Source organism: Erinaceus europaeus, chromosome 2 (assembly GCF_950295315.1).
Source record: "Erinaceus europaeus chromosome 2, mEriEur2.1, whole genome shotgun sequence".
Taxonomy (NCBI): Eukaryota; Metazoa; Chordata; class Mammalia; order Eulipotyphla; family Erinaceidae; genus Erinaceus; species Erinaceus europaeus.
The window spans coordinates 10657259-10677045 of NC_080163.1; the positions used below are offsets into that span (position 1 = coordinate 10657259).

General features: G+C 50.8%; 1 protein-coding gene across 2 annotated transcripts in view; it reads right to left on the reverse strand.

Annotated features, from left to right (window-relative positions):
* The window catches only part of NPAS1 (neuronal PAS domain protein 1), a 46501-nt gene extending 27982 nt beyond the window's left edge, over positions 1 to 18519 (reverse strand). For both annotated transcript variants that reach the window (XM_060176984.1, XM_060176976.1), the window contains exons 1-3: positions 17851 to 18519; positions 16396 to 16583; positions 15781 to 16016 (exon numbers count right to left, since the gene is read on the reverse strand). In XM_060176984.1, coding sequence (XP_060032967.1) covers positions 15781 to 16016; positions 16396 to 16520 — 361 coding nt within the window. In that variant the 5' untranslated portion in view covers positions 16521 to 16583; positions 17851 to 18519. The remainder of the gene's footprint in view (positions 1 to 15780; positions 16017 to 16395; positions 16584 to 17850) is intronic.
* Between the last annotated feature and the right edge of the window lie 1268 nt (positions 18520 to 19787).

The following is a 19787-nucleotide window of genomic DNA, read 5'->3' on the forward strand; positions in this document are numbered from 1 at the left end:
CTCTCTCTGTCTTCCCCTCCTCTCTCTGTCCTATCCAGCAACAATGACAGCAACAGCAACGACAATAATAATAGCAACAATGATAAACAAGAGCTACAAAAGGGAAAAAATGGCCTCCAGGAGCAGTGGATTCCCAGTGCAGGCACCGAGCCCCAGCAATAACCCTGGAAGCAAAAAAAAAAAAAAAAAAGTCATATTGCCAGAGACACCGAAGGTGCCAGCACCACAGTAAGCCATAGTTCAGCAGCGCTTACAAAAGCATATAGACACAGAGAGATTGGGACACACAGAGAGAGAAAAGTCAGAGAGAGAAAGAATGAGAAGAGGGGGTTGGGCGGTAGCACTCCTGACATGCACGCACATGACCCCAGTTCAAGCCCCCTGAAGCCCCCTTGCAGGGGGAAGCTTCAAGCGCAGTGAAGCAGGGCTGCGGGTGTCTCCCTCTCTATATCCTCCTTCCCTCTCAATTTCTCTCTCTATTCAAAATTAATTAATTAATTAATTAATTAAATGGTTTGTTTTAAGAAAAGAAAAAATGAGACAGAAAAAGGAGACAGGCAGAGAGAGATACAGGAAAAGACAGCGGCAGAAGGATTAGTGTTCGATAAGATAGAAACAGAGACTCGGGAGTCGGGCTGTAGCGCAGCGGGTTAAGCGCAGGTGGCGCAAAGCACAAGGATCCCGGTTCGAACCCCGGCTCCCCATCTGCAGGGGAGTCGCTTCACAGGCGGTGAAGCAGGTCTGCAGGTGTCTGTCTTTCTCTCCTCCTCTCTGTCTTCTCCTCCTCTCTCCATTTCTCTCTGTCCTATCCGACAACAACAATAATAATAACTACAACAATAAAAAAAAAACAAGGGCAACAAAAGGGACTAAATAAATAAAATAAATATAAAAAAAGAAACAGAGACTCAGAGGGTCCCAGGTGGTGGTGCACCTGGTTAAGTGCACAAGCCCCTGGTCCCCACCTGCAGAGGTGAAGCTTCATGAGTGGTAAAACAGGACTGCAGATGTTCCTCTGTCTCTTTCCCTATCTCCTCCATTTCTAAATTTCTCTGTGTCTCTATCCAACAATAAATAAAAATATTAAAAAGGGGAGTCGGGCGGTAGCACAGTGGGTTAAGTGCACGTGGTGCAAAGCACAAGGACCAGCCTAAGGATCCTGGTTCGAGACCCCAACTCCCTACCTGCAGGGGAGTCGTTTCACAGGTGGTGAAGCAGGTCTGCAGGTGTCTGTCTTTCTCTCCCCCTCTCTGTCTTCCCCTCCTCTCTCCACTTCTCTCTGCCCTATCCTACAACAACATCAATAACAACAATAACGACAACAACTATAAAAAACAAGGGCAACAAAAGGGAAAATAAAGTAATTAATTAAATTTAAAATAAGATATTAAAAAAGAAAGAAACCGACTCAAGAGCCCTGATCCAGCCCCCACAAACTGAAGCCAAATGGCGCCGAAGTGAAGACAGAAGGGAGTGACACCTTCTCCCCTAAGGGACCCCGTGCTCCTATGCTCCAGACTCCCTAGGTCGAAGGGCCCAGCTGGTGTGGAAACCTGGCGCCTCCTGCCTCCCTGGGGCCCCTCCCTTCCCCTCTCTGTGCCTCAGTTTCCTCCCACTGGGTGAGCATTCAGTGAGCTGAACCCAGAAACCCAGCCCAGCGCAGGCCTGGTGCTCAGCAGGTGCTCGCAAGCGGGGAGTGCGATCGGGATTAATGGCGTGATTACTATTGTGATTTCCAGACCATCAAAACACCAGGCGGCCGAGCCCCGCCCCCTCCCCAGCTGTGGCCAGGCCCCGCCTCCCAGCCCCTCCCCCCAGACGAGCCCCCAACCCTCCCTGCAGCTCAGAGCCCGGATCCCCTCGCCGCTCCCGCCCCGAGCTTCCTGAACGCGAACCCGGAGGAGGGGGCTGTGGATGGGGACCCCTCCCAGGAGACGCAGCCGGGTGACAGGCGGGAACAATGCCGCCTGCTAATTGTTGCAATTTTCCCCTGTCATTTCTGCTAATTCCTTCTTTTTCCCTCCCCGGGGATCAGCCCAGGTCAGAACGGCTGCAATTAGCAGCGTTCACGGGTACTAGGTGGGATCTGCGGAGGGGGAGGGGGAGGGTTCACAGCCACTTGCTGTCCCCATCCCCTACCTCACTGGTTCTGTCTCCTGGGGTGGGGGGGGCTCCATGGGTTCTTTTCCTGTCACTGATTGAAGCTACTTACAGTCTCCTCTGCTTTCTCTGTTGCCCCAGGCCCTTCCCTACCTCATGCCTCAACTCCTGTTAACCCCAAAACCGGCAAGTGGCCTTCCACAACTCTGGGGCCTGTTCCGTCACTCACTAAATCACTAAACACTGGCTGAGTTTTTTGGTTTTTTTTTTCCCTTTTACCAGAGCACTGCTCAGCTCTGGCTAGTGGTGGTGGGATTGAACCTGGGACTTTGGAGCCTCAGGTATGAGAGTCTCTTTGCGTAAGCATTATGCTATGTTATCTACCTCCACTCATTTTAGCACCTGGCTGTTTTCTTAGCACCTGGCTGTTCCAGTAGTTGTCAACATTCAAGGGAGGACCCAGGGGTGGGGATGGGGCGGTGGGACCAGCAGCTCACCTGAGTGTCCAGGGAGGTGGCTCAGTGGATAAGGCATTTAACTCTATAAAGCATGAGTACCAGCGTGAAGATCTGGTTCATCTTCTCTCTCACACACACACTCTTTCCTTCTCTCATAAGTAAATGTATCTTGTAGTGAATGTAGTGAAGGAGAGAGAGAGAGAGAGAAAGACTGGGTTGCTGTGTAAAACACCACAGTCAGGTACACAATAGGTACCTGGTTCCTCAGATATGCCAATTTTTGCGGTTGTTTTTTTTTTTTTTTTTTTTTTTGCCTCCAGGGTTATTGCTGGGGCTTGGTGCCTGCACTATAAATCCACTGCTTCTTGCAGCCATTTTTCATTTTATTGGATAGGATAGAGAGAAATTGAGAGAGAAGGGGGAGATAGAGAGGAAGAGAGAAAGAGAGACACCTGTAGGACCTGCTTCACTGCTTGTGAAACATCCCCCTGAATGTGGGGGGTGGGGGCTCGACTTTGTAGTATGTATTGCTTAATCTGGTGCGCCACCACCTGGACCACCATGCCAATTTATTTGTTTGCCATCTTTTTTATTATCTTTATTTATTGGATAGAGACATCTAGAAGTCAAGAGGAAGGGAGAGAGAGAGAGGGGGAGGGAATTACTTCATCACTCATAAAGCTTCCCCTCTGCAGGTGGGGATTGGGGGCTTGAACCTGGGTCCCCACGCATTGTAATATGTGCACTCAACCAGGTGTGCCACCAGCTAGCCCCTCATCTTTTAATTTTTTATAAAGATTTTGTTTATTTTTTATATTTATTGATTTATTCCCTTTTATTGCCCTTGTTGTTTTATTGTTGTAGTTATGATTGATGTCGTCGTTGTTGTTTTATTTTTAGAAAAACATTTAAATATTAATTTGTTTTCCCCACAAGGGTTATCACTGGGGCTCGGTGCCTGCAGGATGAATCCAGTGATCCCTGCAGCCATGTTCACTTTTTTTCCTCCCTATTTTTATTGGGTAGGACAGAGAAATTTTGAGAGGGGAGAAGGAGATGGAGAGAGAGACGCCTGCATGCTTGCATCACCACTCATGAAACTTCCTTTTGCTGGTGGGAGGCAGGGGCTTGAACCCAGGTCCTTGGGCTCTGTAACATATGTGGTCACCTGAGTGTACCGCTGCCTGCCCCCTTATTTTTCTCCTTTTATGCTGAGATATAAGTCCAGTCCCTCCTGCATGCATGATACTGCAGAGTAGCCTCTGGGTCTGTGCTTAACCCGGCGAGTCACTGCCCGCCCCTCCTTTCCTTTCCTTTCCTTTCCTTTCCTTTCCTTTCCTTTCCTTTCCTTTCCTTTCCTTTCCCTTCCCTTCCCTTCCCTTCCCTTCCCTTCCCTTCCCTTCCCTTCCCTTCCCTTCCTTTTCTATCTATCTATCTTTCTTTCTTTCTTTCCTCCTTCTTTTTATAGTATTGGAATCTCTCATTTTTTAAACTCTTTATTTATTTATTGTTGGATAAAGACAGAGAGAAATTGAGAGGGGAGGAGGGTTATAGAGAAAGAAAGAGAGAAACACCTGCAAACCTGCTTCACCATTCGTGAAGCTTTCCCTCAGCAGGTGGGGAAAGCTTGAACCCAGGTCCTTGCGCACTGTAATATATGTGCTTAACCAGGTGCGCCACCGCCCGGCCCCAGGACCCAGTTTCTATTCCATATATTTTTGAGAAGGAGAGGGAAAGATAGACACAGAACAAGGAGAGATACCGCAGGGCTGCTCCACTATCCATGGAGTCCCCTGGTTGTTGCATGTGGTGCCAGGGCTCAAACCCAGGGCCTTACATGCTACAGGACGTGTGTTCTGAGGCCAGGGAAGTGGCACAGTGGATAAAACACTGGGCGTAAAAACATGAGGTTCTCAGTTCAGTCCTGACACCACATGTGCCAGAGTGCGGCTCTGCTGTTTGTTTGTTTGTTTGTTTGTTTGTCAGAGCCCTGCTCAGCTCTGACTAATGCAGGGCAATGATCTTGGGACCTCAGAGCCTCAGGCATGAGAGTCTTTTTGCATTGCCATTATGCTGTCTCCCCAGCTCTCTGGTTCTTATTCTTACGTTAATACATAAATAAATCAAATTGGGACCAGGCAATGTCACATCTGGTAGAATATTTATAAACCTTTCCCATATTTGGGAGCTACTCTCATCCCTGATCCAGCTTTCTGGTCCTTTCTCCAGCCATGACATCATTTCCTCAAACAATAACTTGGATCCACCTGCATATCAGATGTCAGACCCAGGAAAAATAAAAATAAAAAAACCAGTATAGTCATGGGCTCTTTGGAATATAACTAAAATAAACCTACTAACTATCTACAAAATGGAGACAACCCTCCCTCCCCCCAGCTCTTCAGCTGAACTATTCCAGCCTTTAGGTTCATGATTAGCCAACAATTTGTTTGGCTTTATATGTTAACTCTTTTTTTCAGCCACCAGCCACCAGGTTCCAGGTGCTAACATGATGCCAACCGCACTTCCCTGGGCAATGACAACAATAATAACACCAACAGTAAGGGTAACAACAAGGGCAACAAAAATGGGGGGAAAATGGCCTCCAGGAGCAGTGGATTCGTACATAGTGTAGGTGCCAAGCCCCGTCAATAACCCTGGAGGCGAAACAAAACAAAACACATGTGTTCTATTGGGAGAGTTTTCTTCTTGCCCCATGCCATTGTTCAATCAAGACCATCACATGCTCGGTCCCAGACTTGTTCTAAGAAATACAGGTGTGGGAGTCCGGCTGTAGCGCAGTGGGTTAAGCACAAGGACCGGCATAAGGATCCCGGTTTAAGCCCCGGCTCCCCACCTGCCCCTGCAAGGGGAGTCGCTTCACAGGCGGTGAAGCAGGTCTGCAGGTGTCTGTCTTTCTATTCCCCCTCTCTGTCTTCCCCTCCTCACTCCATTTCTCTCTGTCCTATCCAACAAGGATGACAACTATAATAACCACAACAATAAAACAACAAGGGCAACAAAAAGGGAATAAATTAAATAAATAAATAAATAAATAAATAAAAGAAATACAGGTGTCAGGTCATCTGGGTAAATATATATTTTAAAAATAATATTTCATTTATGGGAGTCGGGCTGTAGTGCAGCGGGTTAAGCGCAGGTGGCTCAAAGCACAAGGACCGGCATAAGGATCCCGGTTCGAACTCCGGCTCCCCACCTGCAGGGGAGTTGCTTCACAGGCGGTGAAGCAGGTCTGCAGGTGTCTATCTTTCTCTCCTCTCTGTCTTCCCCTCCTCTCTCCATTTCTCTCTGTCCTATCCAACAATGACAACAACAATAATAACTACAACAATAAAACAAGGGCAACAAAAGGGAATAAATAAATAAAATAAATATTAAAAAATATATATTTTATTTATTAGATAAAAGAGTCAGAGAGATATCGAGAGGGGTGGAGGATAGAGAGGGGGAGGATAGAGACAGAAATCTATGACCCTGCTTCACTGTTTGTGAAGCTCCCCCCCTGCAGGTAAGGACAGGGGGCTTGAACTTAGGTCCTTTGCACATTTGTGCACTCAACCCAGCGTGCCACCACCCAGCCCCTCTGGATAAGTATCTTGGGCTGTGATTACACAGAACTCCCTGGCACAGCCTCTAGCACTCTTGCCTTCTTCAGTAATGCCTGAAAACCTTGTTGGCACTTCTCTCCTTCCAGGAAGTATCTTGCCATTGACTTTGACATCTCTTTCCCTACACTCTCACTACATCACCTGATTGAGTCTAGGCAGGTCCCTTCCTGCCTGAATCTCTACCCCTGCCTGGCTTGGGCCCCAGTCTACCCTCCCTACTCACTCAGGCTGACCCCCCCCCCCCCCAGTCTGCCTGGCCCACTCCTCCCCAGGCTCCTGGCCTCATTGAGGAAGGCAGCTAACAAGATAGTTCCTGCCTGCCTCGGGGCCTTTGCACCTGCTGTCCCTTCATAGCACAAGCATGAATGAGCCTCTGGGTTTGACCCCCAGCATCACAGATAGGTATATATACACTGAGGGGGCCTGGTGGTGGTGCACCAGGAGAAGCACACAGAGTACTAAGCACAGAGACATGTGCAAGAATCTGGGTTTGAGCCTCCGCTCCCCAGCTGCGGGGGGGATGCTTCACAAGCGGTAAAGCAGATCTGCAAGTCTCTGTTTCCCTTTCTATCTCCCTCTCTTTTCTCAATTTCTCTCTGTCCTATCAAATAAAATGAAAGAATGACCACCACGAATAGTGGAGTCCTAGTGCCAGCACTGAGCCCAGTGATAACCCTGGAGGCAAAAAGAAAGGGGGGGGGGTCAGGCGGTAGCGCAGCAGGTTAAGCGCACATGGCACAAAGCTCAAGGACGGGAGTAAGGACCCTGGTTTGAGCCCCCGGCTCCCCACCTGCAGGGGAGTCACTTCACAGGCGGTGAAGCAGGTCTGCAGGTGTCTGTCTTTCTCTCCCCCTCTCTGTCTTCTCCTCCTCTCTCGATTTCTCTCTGTCCTATCCAACAACAAACGACATCAACAACAATAATAACCACAGCAAAGCTACAACAACAAGGGCAACAAAAGGGAGAAAAATGGCTTCCAGGAGCAGTGGATTCATGGTGCAGGCACCGAGCCCCAGCAATAACCCTGGAGGCAAAAAAAAAAGAAAGAGAGAGAGAGAAAGAAAGAAAGAGTGTATATTGATATACTGTCAGGTGAAGATAATTAAATGCAATGAAACAAAGAAACAAAAAAGGGAAAAGAAGGCAGGGAGCACTGAGACAGGGGTGTTTACCAGAGTTGACCAGGGAAGGCCTGCTTGCAAAGCTGCCATCCCGAGCAAGGGCGTTTCTCCTGGAGCACCCAAAGGCCCTGAGGTGGGACTGAGGAGGTGTGTGTGGTGTGGGTTTGGCTTGGCTCTCTGGACTTAGTGAGGATACTTAGTGAAGGTGGTAGTGCCTCTGCTTGAGCACACACATTATAGTTCGCAAAGACCTGAGTTCAAGTCCCTGTTCCCCACCTACAGGGGGAAAAGCTTTACAAATGGTGAAGCAGGGCTGCAGGTGTCTCTCTGTCTCTTGCCATCTAACCCTCCCCTCTAAATTTCTCTCTGTCTTTATCCAATAATAAATAAAATGAGAAGATTAAAAAGAGAAACTGTCATCTATACCACCAAGTGCTGGGTCTCTTGTTGGGGGGATCCTTGTTGGGAGAAAGAGCACCCTCCCAACTTCCCAGTCTTGGGGGAGAGGTACAGGGGGGATCTCATGAAATCTGCTCTGCTGCCTCCATATTTTTCTTTGTTTCCTTTTTTTTTTTTTCTTTCTTTTTTTTTGCCTCCAGCGTTATTGCTGGAACTCGGTGCCTGCACTACAAATCCACTGCTCCTGGAGGCCTTTTTTCCCAGTTTTGTTACCCTTGTTGTTGTTAATGTTATTGTTGCCATTGCTGTTGTTGTTAGAACAGCGAGAAATCGAGAGAGGAGGAGAAGACAGGGGGGAGAGAAAGATAGACACCTGCAGACCTGCTTCACTGCCTGTGAAGCAACCCCCCTGCAGGTGGGCAGTGGAGGGCTCGAACCAGGATCCTTATGCTGGTCCTTGCGCTTTGTACCACGTGAGCTTAACCCGCTGCTCTACCGCCTGGCACCCTGCTGCCCCCATATTTCTACACACACACACACACACACACACACACACACACACACACACACACACACACCTCCCATCTTTTTGATTTCGAAACCCGCCACTTCCCCACTGGGATAGTCTATCCTGGTAGTCGGTGTGTGTGGGGGCGGGGGGTGAGGGAGGCAGGATACTGGGGTTCTCTGGGCGCTCCACTTCCCCTCCCTCCCTCCCTCCCTCCTGCCTGGGGACAATAGACAAGATGTTTATCCCCGACACGCACATGTTGTTCGTGGTAATGGCTGTAATCAGGGTGCTAATGCCGCATTCTCTGGCGCCAGTCAATTCGCCTAATTACCGCCTGGGAAGCCGCATTATTTAAATTTAAATGGTGATTTATTGCAAGTTTAATCAATGCTATTTTCTCCCCCACCCCCCACTCCCCACACACCCTCTTCTCTGGGGGACCTGGGGTAGGAAGGGAATTGGAGCCCTTTGACTCCCACCCAAAGGGGTAAGCCTTCTGCTGCTACTCTAGGGTGCCCTGTTTAGGCCAGCTGAGACCGGATTCTAAAGGGAAGTCAGAACCCGCCTTTGCAGCCATCACACTAAGGTCTGAAGAAGAACAGAAGCAGGTGGGCACCTGTAAGTTGGTTTCACAGAGTCTATATCCTGACATGTTCTGGGGCATGTTTCTTTGTTCATTTCCCCACAGATGGTATCTGGGTGGCTGGGAACAGAGCCTGTCATTCTGTCCAGATCAGAGATTTTCACTACCTGGCTTCATTCATTCGTTTGTTTTTCTTATTGAGTCATCAGAAAAGTTGTGCGGATTTCTCTCTATTCTCTACTTTTCTTTCTTTTCTTCTCCTTCTTCTTCTCCTGCTCTTCCTATCCCTCCTCCTCCTCCTCCTTCTCCTTCTCTCTCTCTCTCTCTCTCTCTCTCTCTCTCTCTCTCTCTCTCCTAGAGCACTGTTCAGCTCTGGCTTATGGTGGTGTGGAGGGGATTGAACCTGGGACCTCAGAAATGAGAGTCTGTTTGCACAACCATTATGCTATCTACCCTCTGCCCAACTCTCTTTTTTTCTATGCCAAAATGCCTCATGACTTTTCTGACAGGCCAGTATATTTTTTAAAAATGTAAATTATCCTTATTGTTATGTATTGGATAGAGACAGCCAGAAACTGAGAGGATAGAGGGAGATGGGGGTGGTGGTGGTGGTGGTGGCACACCTGGTTGAATGCACATGTTACAATGCACAAAGACCCAGGTTTTAGGCCCTGGCCCCCACCTTCAGCAGGAAAGCTTTGCTAGTGGTAAAGCAGTGTTGCAGATGTCTCTCTCTCTCTCTCTCTCTATATATATATATATATATATATATTTATTTAAATATTTATTTATCTATTCCCTTTTGTTGCCTTTGTTGTTTTATTGTTGTAGTTATTGGATAGGACAGAGAGAAATGGAGCGAGGAGGGGAAGACAGAGAGGGGGAGAGAAAGACTGCAGACCTGCTTCACTGCCTGTGAAGCAATTCCCCTGCAGGTGGGGAGCCGGGGGCTCGAACCGGGGTCCTTATGCCGGTCCTTGTGCATAGCTCCACCTGCGCTTAACCTGCTGTGCTACTGCCCAACTCCCTATTTATTTATTTTTATTACCCCAGCACTGCTCAGCTCTGGTTTATGGTGGTGTGGGACTTTGGAGCTTCAGGCATGAGAGTCTCTGCATAACCTTTATGCTATCTACCCCTACCCAAAATGCTTCTTTCTTAAAAAAAAAAAAAAGAAGAAGAAGACAGAGGGAGAGAGACAGAGAGACACCTGCAGCCTTGCTTCACCACTCACAAAGCTTTCCCCCTAAAAGTGAGGACTGGGGGCTCAAACCCAGGTCCTTGTGCACTGTGACACGTGTACTCAACCACCACTTTGGCACCCCCACCCCAACAACCCAATATTTTGTCAGAGTGCTAAACAGCTTTGGCTTTATTGTGGTGCGTGGGATTGAACCCTGGACCTTGGAACCTCAGGAATGAGAGTCTCTTTGTACAACTGTTATGCTGTCTCTCCTGCCTGCTAGCTAGCTGGCTTCCTGTTCTATGGTCAGGGTTCCGAACAGCACTAAACTTGGAGTGCTTAATATCCACAGTCATGGGGCACCTGGCTGAGCGTACATGTTACAGTGTGCAAAGATCCCGGTTTGAGCCCTTGGTCCCCACCTGCAAAAGGAAAGCTTTGTGAGTGGTGAAACAGGGCTGCAGATCTCTCTCTGTCTTTCTCCCTGCCTATCACCCCCTTCTCTCTCAATTTCTGGCTGTCTCTGTCCAATATATAAATAAAGATTTAAAAAAAACACCTTAAAAAAAATGAGGGAGTCAGGCGGTAGCATAGCGGGCTAAGTGCACGTGGCACCAAGTGCAAGGACCAGCATAAGGATCCGGGTTCAAGCCCCCGGCTCCCCACCTGCAGGGGCGTCGCTTCACAAGTGGTGAAGCAGGTCTGCAGGTGTCTATCTTTCTCTCCCCCTCTCTGTCTTCCCCTCCTCTCTCCATTTCTCTCTGTCCTATCCAACAACGACGACATCAACAACAACAATAATAAGTACAACAATAAAACAACAACAAGGGCAACAAAAGGGAGTAAATAAATAAAAATTTTTTTAAAAAGTGAAACATTTTTTAAATAAAAGAGGAGAGAGAAATAACTAGATATCACTCTGGCACATGTGCTGCCAGGGATCAAACTTGGGACCTCATGCTTGAGAGCCCAAAGCTTTATCACTGCGCCACCTCCCAGACCACCCCTCCTTTCCTTTTCTTTTGTTTGGATAGTGACAGACAGGGAGTCAGGTGATAGTGCAGTGGGTTAAGCACACATGACGCAAAGTGCAAGGACCGGAGGAAGGATCCCGGTTGAAGCCCCTGGCTCCCCACTGCAGGGGAGTCACTTCACAGGCGGTGAAGCAGGTCTGCAGGTGTCTGTCTTTCTCTCCCCCTCTGTCTTCCCCTCCTCTCTCCATTTCTCTCTGTCCTATCCAACAATGACGACATCAACAACAACAACAACAATAACTACAACAATAAAACAATAAGGGCAACAAAAGGGAATAAATAAATAAATACTAAAACATTTTTTAAAAAGATAGTGAGAGACAGAGCAAAGAGGAGAGACACCCCAGCACTGTTACATCACTCATGAAGCTTCCTCTGCTCGGTGCTCCCATGTGGTGGCTGAAGGGCTTGGACCTGGTTGCTCACGCCTGGGAAACTGTCTGTTCTACCAGGTGAGCTAGTGAATCTCCATCTCCACACCACACACTCCCTGGGTCTTCAGATACCTGCTCCCAGTTTTCCAAACACTCACAGGGAGGCATGACCACCAGCTAGGGTTCCAGCTGGGACAGGACCCTGACAGGAGATTCTGAAACTCTCAGTCTTGCTGTTCCAACATACTGTCTGCTACCCCCTCTCCCCAACTGAGAATTCAGACTCCAGAGTCCTTCAGGGCTCTTTTTTTAAACTTAAAATATATATCCCAGGTTATTGCTGAGGCTTGGTGCCTGTACCACGAATCCGCTGCTCCTGGAGGCCATTTTCCCCATTTTGTTGCACTTGTTATTGTTGTAGCTGTTCTTGTTGTTGGATAGGACAGAGAGAAATCGAGAGAGGAGGGGAAAGACAGAGAGGGGGAGAGAAAGATAGACATCTGCAGACCTGCTTCACCGCCTGCAAAGCGACCCCCCCTGCAGATGGGACGCTGAGGGCTCAAACCAGGATCCTTATGCCAGTCCCTGTGCTTTGTGCCACGTGTGCTTAACCCACTGTGCTACCGCCCAGACACCTAAAAAAAACTTTATTTATTATTGGATAGAAAAAGAGAAATTAAGAGGGGAGGGGGCAATAGAGAGGGAAAGAGACAAGACACCTGCAGCCCTGCTTCACCACCTGTGAAGCTTTTCCCTCTGCAGGTGGGGACCAGGGGCTTGAACCCAAGTCCTTGCACACTGTGATGTGTGTGCTTAACCAGGTGCGCCACCACTTGTCATCCTCCTTGGGGGCTCTTTGGGGACCTTTAGTTTTGGGTGGGGGAGCATCTCTTGCCCTTTAGACCCGATTCAGATTCTTGGGCTCTGTTCCCTGTGGTGTCACCACAGCCCTGATCTCCTGTGTTTTGGGGGGCTTAGGTGTTGGGGTTCTTGTTGCTACAAATGTGGGGGTGTAGAGATAAAAAAAACGTACTGGTTTGTGGTCTGGGAGATGGTGCCGTGGATAAAGCTTTGAACTCTTAAGCATGAGTTCAATCCTTGGAAGCTCATGTACCAAAGTGACATCTGGTTCTTTCTCTTCTTTCTTTCTTTCTTTCTTTCTTTCTTTCTTTCTTTCTTTCTTTCTTCATTCATTTATTTTGCCTCCAGGGTTATTGCTGGGGCTCGGTGCCTACACTACGAATCCACTGCTCCTGGAAGCTATTTTTTCCCTTTTGTTGCCACTGTTGTTTATCACTTGTTATTATTGTTGTAGGATAGGACAGAGAGAAATCCAGAGAGGACGGGAAGACAGAGAGGGGTAGAGAAAGACAAACACCTGTAGACCTGCTTCACTGCTTGTGAGGTGACCCCCTACTGCAGGTGGAGTGCCGGGAGCTCCAACTGGGATCCTTATGCCGGTCCTTGTGCTTTGCGCCACGTGCGCTTAACCCACTGCGCTTTCTGCTTACAGTGTTGTCACTGGGTCTCAGTGCCTGCACTATGAATCCACTGCTCCTGACAGCCATTCCCTGCCCCCCCCCCAGTTTATTGGATAGGATAGAGAGAAATTGAGAGGGGAGGGGGAGATAGAGAGGGAGAGAAAAAAACATACACCTGCAGACCTGCTTCTCTGCTTTAGAGGCAACCCCCCTGCAGAGGGGAGATCGAACCTGGATCCTTGTGCAGGTTCTTGTACTTTGTACTATGTGCACTTAACCCAGTGTGCTACCGCCCGGCCCCTCATCTTTCTCATTAACAAATAAAAACTATTTTATTTATATAAATTTATATTTTAATAAATTTTATTAATATAAAATTTTATATTTTTATATTAAAATTTTATATTTTATATTAAATTTTTATTTATATAAAATATATTTAATAAATTTATTTAATAAATAAAATAAATATTTTATTTATTTATTATTGGATAGAGACAGAAAGAAATTGAGAGGGGAGGAGAAGATAGAGAGATAGATAGAGAAAGAGAGAGACAGAGAGACTCCTGCTTGTGGGCTTAAACCTGGATCCTTGAGCACTGTAATTAATGTGAACGCTTAACCAGGTGCACCATCACTTGGCCACCAATAAACAAAATCTTTTTTTTAAATCTAGTTTATTTTACTTTCTTTTAAATCAGCTCTGGTTTATAGTGGTATGGGGGATTGAACCTGGGACTTTGAAGCCTCAGACAGGAGAGTCTCTTTGCATAACCATTATGCTATCTACCCACCTAAATATTTATTTATTATTGGGTAGAGACAGAAATTGAGGGAGGAGGGGGCAATAGAGAGGGAGAGAGACAGAGAGACACCTGCAGCCCTGCTTCACCACTCATGAGGCTTTGCCCCTGCAGGTGGGGATCAGAGGCTTGAACCCTGGTCCTTGCTCACTGTAAAGTGAGTGTTCAACCAGGTGTCCCACCATCTGGCACTCCCCTGGGTTCTTTTTCCTTTTTCTTCTTTCCTCCCTCCCTCCTGCCTTTCTCTTTCCTTCTCTCCTTTTTTTTTTCTTTTCTTAGAACTTATTTATTTTTTGTAGAGACAGAGAGAAATGAGAGGGGAGCGAGAGATAGAGAGGGAGAGAGAAAGAGAGACACCTACAGTACTGCTTCACCGCTCCAGCAGTGCCCCCCCTGCAGGTGGGGAGTAGGGCCTTGAACTCAGGTCCTTCAGCATGGTAATGTGTACTCTGTCAGGTGCACCATCGCCTGTTTTTGCTCCTTTCTTTTCTTTCTTTTTCAGAGCCCTGATCAGCTCTGGCTTATGATGGTGCTGGGTTTAAACCTGGGACCTTGGAGCCAAGTCTTTTGTACAGTCACTCTGCTAGCTTCTCAGTCCTCTTCTTTCTCTCAAGATTTAGTCATTTTAGTTTATTATTTCATTTTTATTTTATTTTTTAAAGATTGTATTTGTTAATGAGAAGGACAGTGTCGGGCTGCAACGCGGAAGAGAGAAGGAGAGAGAGAAAGAACCAGACATCACTCTGGTACATGTGCTGCTGGGGATTGAACTCAGGACCTCATGCTTGACACACTTGCCAACTCCCAGACCACATTGTTTCATTTTTGTTTTTTAACCAGAGCACTGCTTTGCTCTGGCTTACAGTGGTGCTGGGGATTGAACCTGGTATGTTCAGGCCTCAGATATAAGAGTCTTTTTGCAGAACCATTGTGCTATCTCTGCAGCCCTATTTAAAAAAATTATTTATTTAATTTATAATCTATTGGGTAGAGACAGAGAGAAACTGAGAGGAAATGGGGAGATAGAGAGGGAGAGACAGAAATACCTGCAGCATTGCAGACCCCCATTATGGATGGGAACTGGGGGCTTGAACTCCAGGTCCCTTTATACACGGTAATCTGTCTCTCTCTCTCTCTCTCTCTCTCTCTCCCTCTGTCTCTCTCTCTCTTTCTCCAGTGGTGCTGGGGACTGAACCTAGGGGGTCTCAAACTCATGCCCTATTGTTACCACGGCTCCACACTGACCCCAAGGCCCAGGATCTTGAGCTGTGAGTGGGGAGGGGGCATAGTCAGTCCAGAAGCTGAGTCCTGGCTTTATAAATTGAGGGTACATTTTTTTTTTTTTTTGCCTCCAGGAGCTTGGTGCTTGCATTATGAATCCACTGTTCCTGGAAGCCATTCCCCCTTCCCTGTTTTTGTTGCCCTTGTTGTTATTGTTATTGTTGTTCTTGCTGCTGTTGGATAGGACAGAGAGAAATGGAGAGAGGAGGGGAAAACAGAGAGGGGGAGAGAAAGACAGGCACCAGGAGTTGGTGGTAACGCAGCGGGTTAAGCGCACGTGGCATAAAGCGCAAGGACCAGCGTAAGAACCCGGGTTCGAGCCTCCGGCTCTACACCTGCAGGGGGGTCGCTTCACAGGCAGTGAAGCAGGTCTGCAGGTGTCTATCTTTCTCTCCCCCTCTGTCTTCCCCTCCTCTCTCCGTTTCTCTCTGTCCTATCCAACAACGACGACATCAACAACAATAAAAACAAGGGCAACCAAAAGGAAATAAATAAATATTTAAAAAAAATTTAATTAAAAAAAAAAAAAAAAGAAAGATAGGTACCTGCAGACCTGCTTCACCGCCTGTGAAGCGACACCCCCTAGAGGTGGAGAGCCGGGAGCTCGAACCAGGATCCTTATGCTGGGCCTGTGTTTGGCGCCATGTGCGCTTACCCCCGCTGTGCCACCGCCCGGACCCCTCGTTTGCCCACTTTACAGACTAGTAAACTGAGGTAGAGAGCATTGCCGCACCGGGTGCTGCATTTGGACTGTGGAGCTGGATAACTAGGGACCCCCCTCCGCCCACCTCCCAAGGCGAGCCCCCCCCCCCCGTGCACTCACACAGACTGGCGGGCGGCCCTGCACCCCGCAGCCCCCACGGAGGCGCCCCGAGCGCGGCGAAGCGGCGCAGGCGGAGGTAGGAGACGCTGAGCCTCACGATGGACGCCTTGTCCAGCTGGCTGGAGATGGCCCCGGGCAGCGGGAGCAGCTTGGCCAGCTCGAAGAACTCCAGGTTCTCCTTCCCGCGCCGCGAGCGCGCCGCGTTGCGGGATTTCTCCTTGCGCTGCGCCTGCAAACTGGGCGGGCGGCGTGGAGAAGGTGTTGGCGGAGGAGAAGGGGGGCTGGGGGGGGGGGGACGGAAATGGAGCTAGGGGCCCTGACTCGGTGGGCTGGTAGCGGGGCTGGGGAAGGAGAAGCCTCCCCTCCTGGAGGAGTCTCGGGGATAGGACTGGACGGTGGAAGTAGGTGCAGCACTTTGGAGGTAGGGGATCCAACCTGGGTGTGAGGGCTACACCGGGGTCCTGGGGTATAAGTGGGAGTGTGTCTGGGGCGGTGGGGCAGAATCTCGGGCGGGGCGTGGAAGCGAGGAGAGATGAAAAAGCAGGGGGGGGGGGGGCTGGGAGCTGGACTGGGATGGGGGGTGCCCCTCATTCAGGGCAGAGAGGGCGGGCTCACCAGGGTCCCGGAGGGGCCTTGACCGCCAGCCCGGGCAGGAAGCCCCAGGGGGCACTGCAGCCGCCGTGATCTCCCCCTCGCGTGGCGTGGTCTTCGCCGCTGGCTCCGGGCAGGGGGGTCGCCATGTCCGCCGGGCGCCCTCAGGAGGGCTCAGGGCAGCCTGCGGGGCTCCCGGGCCGCGCCTGCAGCTGAGGGAGGGAGGAAAGGAGCCCCAGGCTGGGTGGGTGGAGCACAGCCGGGGGAGGTTGCGGGGTTTGGGGGGTGGGTGGAAACTGAGGCCCATGCGGGGCAGGGGGCAGGGGGGGTGGTCCCAGCCGGGGAGCCGGGGCTGGGCGTGACGTGCCTCAGTTTCCCCGGCCGGCTCCAGGGTGCAGGCGGCCCTCCGCCCGCGGAGGACGTGCCCCGCCGCCGCCTCCCCCGCTCTGCCCGCCGCCGCCCGCGCCAGGCCGGCTCCCGCATACCAATGGGCCACGCGGCGCGCATACGGATCCGACGGCCGCCCGGCTGCGTGCAAAGCATGCCCAAGCCGCCCGGCCGCTCTGCCCGCCGCACCCCGGGGTGCCCTGCACCCCCCTGGCCGGCACGACCCCCCCAAGCCCAGAGCCCGCAGAGGCGCGCCCCCAGCCCCGGGCCAAGACGCTTCCCAGCCCGGGGGGGGGTTGCGCCCTGCGCCCACGCATTCCTCCTCCTCGGAGACCTGGCGGGGGACCCCAGGATGAACCCCACATGCGGGTGGTGGGGATGGGGGTGGGGGGGTCCAGCTGTCTTGTTCCCCTAGACCCAGGACACCTTTTCTTTCATTTCTTCCAGGACTAGGAGTTGAGGATGTCACCCCTCCCTCAGGACCCTCCGATCTACAGACACCCCCACCCCCACCCCCACTCCACCGGCTTCCCCGAGCGGTTGGGGTTCACTTCACCCTCTTCTTGCAGGACCCGTGTACTGACTGCTCGGGATACCGGCGCTCCGGCATTGCAGTCCCCCCTCCCGCCCTGACACACCCGAGTTCTCGCCCGCAGAATTCCTGAGGGTTCCGGGACTTCTTGGTGCGCCCCTGCCGACTGTCTCCGAGGGTCCCCCACACGCAGGACCCCCCCATGGCAACCTCCAGAGGTTCCCCCACCTGCAACCCCCTTGCCAACCTCTGGGGTCCCCCACCGGCAAGACACCCCCTGCCAACTTCCAGGGGCCACCCATCCTCAGGACCCCCTGCCAACCTCCAGGGGTCTCCATCCTCAAGACCTCCATGCCAACCTGCAGGGCTCCCCCACCCGCGAGACTCCCCTGCCCGTCTCCAGGGGTCCCCCACCCGCAGGACCCCCATGTCAACCTCTAGGGGCCCCCCACCCACAAGACTCCCATACCAGTTTCTTGAGGTCCCCCACGCACAGCACCCCCATGCCATGCCAGCCTCCCCATGGGGTCCCCCATTCGCAGGACCCCCAGCCTACTTACCTGGCGGCGGACCGGCAGGGCTGCTCGGAGGGGCGGCCCCATAGACCCAGGGCGGGCGGGCGCGGGCTGTGGCGCTGGCTCCCCGGGCGGACCTGGGCACCTCGGCGGCGGGGAGGGGCGGGGCTTCCGCAAACCACGCCCACCCAGACCACGCCCCTCGGCGCAGCCTGGCGCGCCTGCTCCCCTCCAGTTCCACAGTGGAGGGTTCCCAGCCGGCACGGCTGCAGCATCTGGGGCTCCGATCCTCTCCCGCCAGGGCGAGAACCTGGGATGAGGGTGTCCCAGAGAGGAACAGTGCAGATGCTGCACTCTCTCCATACCCCACCGACAGGAACTTCCCGAGAACCCACGGCCTGCCCAGCACCTCACGGAGCAGAGGGCACCCCACACCCTCCAGGCCGCCAATTCACTTGTTCTAGACATTTCTTTGACCGAGGCCAGGCAGTAGCACACCAGGTTGAGCGCACACATTGCCATGCACAAGGACCAGGGTTAAGTCCTGTCCCCACGCGTGTGTGGGGGAAGCTTCAGTGGAAACAGTGCTGCAGTGTTCTCCTCTCTCTCTCTCTCTCTCTCTCATATATTTATTGATTTATTGGATAGAGACAGAAATCGAAAGCAAAGAGGGAGAAAGAGAGACGCCTGCAGCACTGCAGGATTGAACCCAGGTCTTGGTGCATTGTAACGAGGCACTAATGTCTAAGCCCATGCCTCTTTTTAAATTTTATTTATTTATTTATTTATATTTATTACTGGATAGAGACAGAGGAGTTGAAAGGGGATGGGAGGTAATGAAGGAAAGAGACAGAGAGACAGCTGCAGCCCTCTTGCACCACTCTTGAAGTTTTCCCCTGCAGGTGGGGTCTGGGGGCTTGAACCCAGGTTCTTACACACTGTTATGTGTCTACTTAACCAGATGCACCACCGCCTGGTCCCTTCCTGTGTCTCTCTTTCTCTCTCACCCCTTTATCAGAAAAGGAAGAAAGAAAAATAAAAATAGCCACCAGGCAGGTAGAATCACTGTGCAGGCTGTGATAATTGTATTGGAAAAAAGCAGACAAAACTTTCCCCTTTCAGGGCAGAAAAGAGCTTGGGGTGGCACCCTCCCCACACGCTCCACACCCCCAAGGCTTCTCTAGAGCCTTAGTGGCTCTGTTTGTTGGCCTTCAGGGTTCTCACTGCGGCTGGGTGGATGCACTACTGATTCACTGCTCCTGGAGGTCATTTTTCCTTTTTTTTTTTTTTTTAATTGTATAGGATAGAGAGATGAGAGTGGTCCAGGAAGTGGTGCAGTAATAAAGCTTTGGACTCTCAAGCATGAGGTCTTGAGTTCGATCCCCGGCCGCACATGTGCCAGAGATCGCACATGTGCCTGGTTCTTTCTCTCTCCTATCTTTCTCATAAATAAAAACAAAATCTTAAAGAGAGAGAGAGAGAGAGAGAGAGAAAGAGAGACACCTATAGAGCTACTTCACCTTTTGTGAAATGTGCCCCTTGCAGGTGGGGAGCTGGAGGCTCAAACCTGGGTCCTTGCACTTCCTACTATGTGCCTTTACCTGGGTGTGCCACTACCCGGCCCCGTGCCCTGCTGGCCTTGGTGTGGGGTTTTGTGGGCAGAGGAGTGTTGTCTGCTGGTAGTGTGTGGTCACTGGTTGTGGCAGTTACAGGAGAGCACTGGGCTTTGGCCCAAGTGAGTTGGGGGTACAGATTCTAGCATCAGTAGCTCAGGTGATGTTAGACCAAGGACTCGGCTCCCTTGGTCCTTGTTTCATTACTTGGAAAGTGGGGATCACGATAGTGCCCTATGTCCTTGAGCTCAGGAAGGGAGGGGGCACATAAAAAATGTCCAAGAACAGGGCTAGATGGTGGTGCATCCAGTTAAGTGCACATGTTACTGTGTGCAGGGACCTGGGTTCAAGTACCCAGTCCCCACCTGC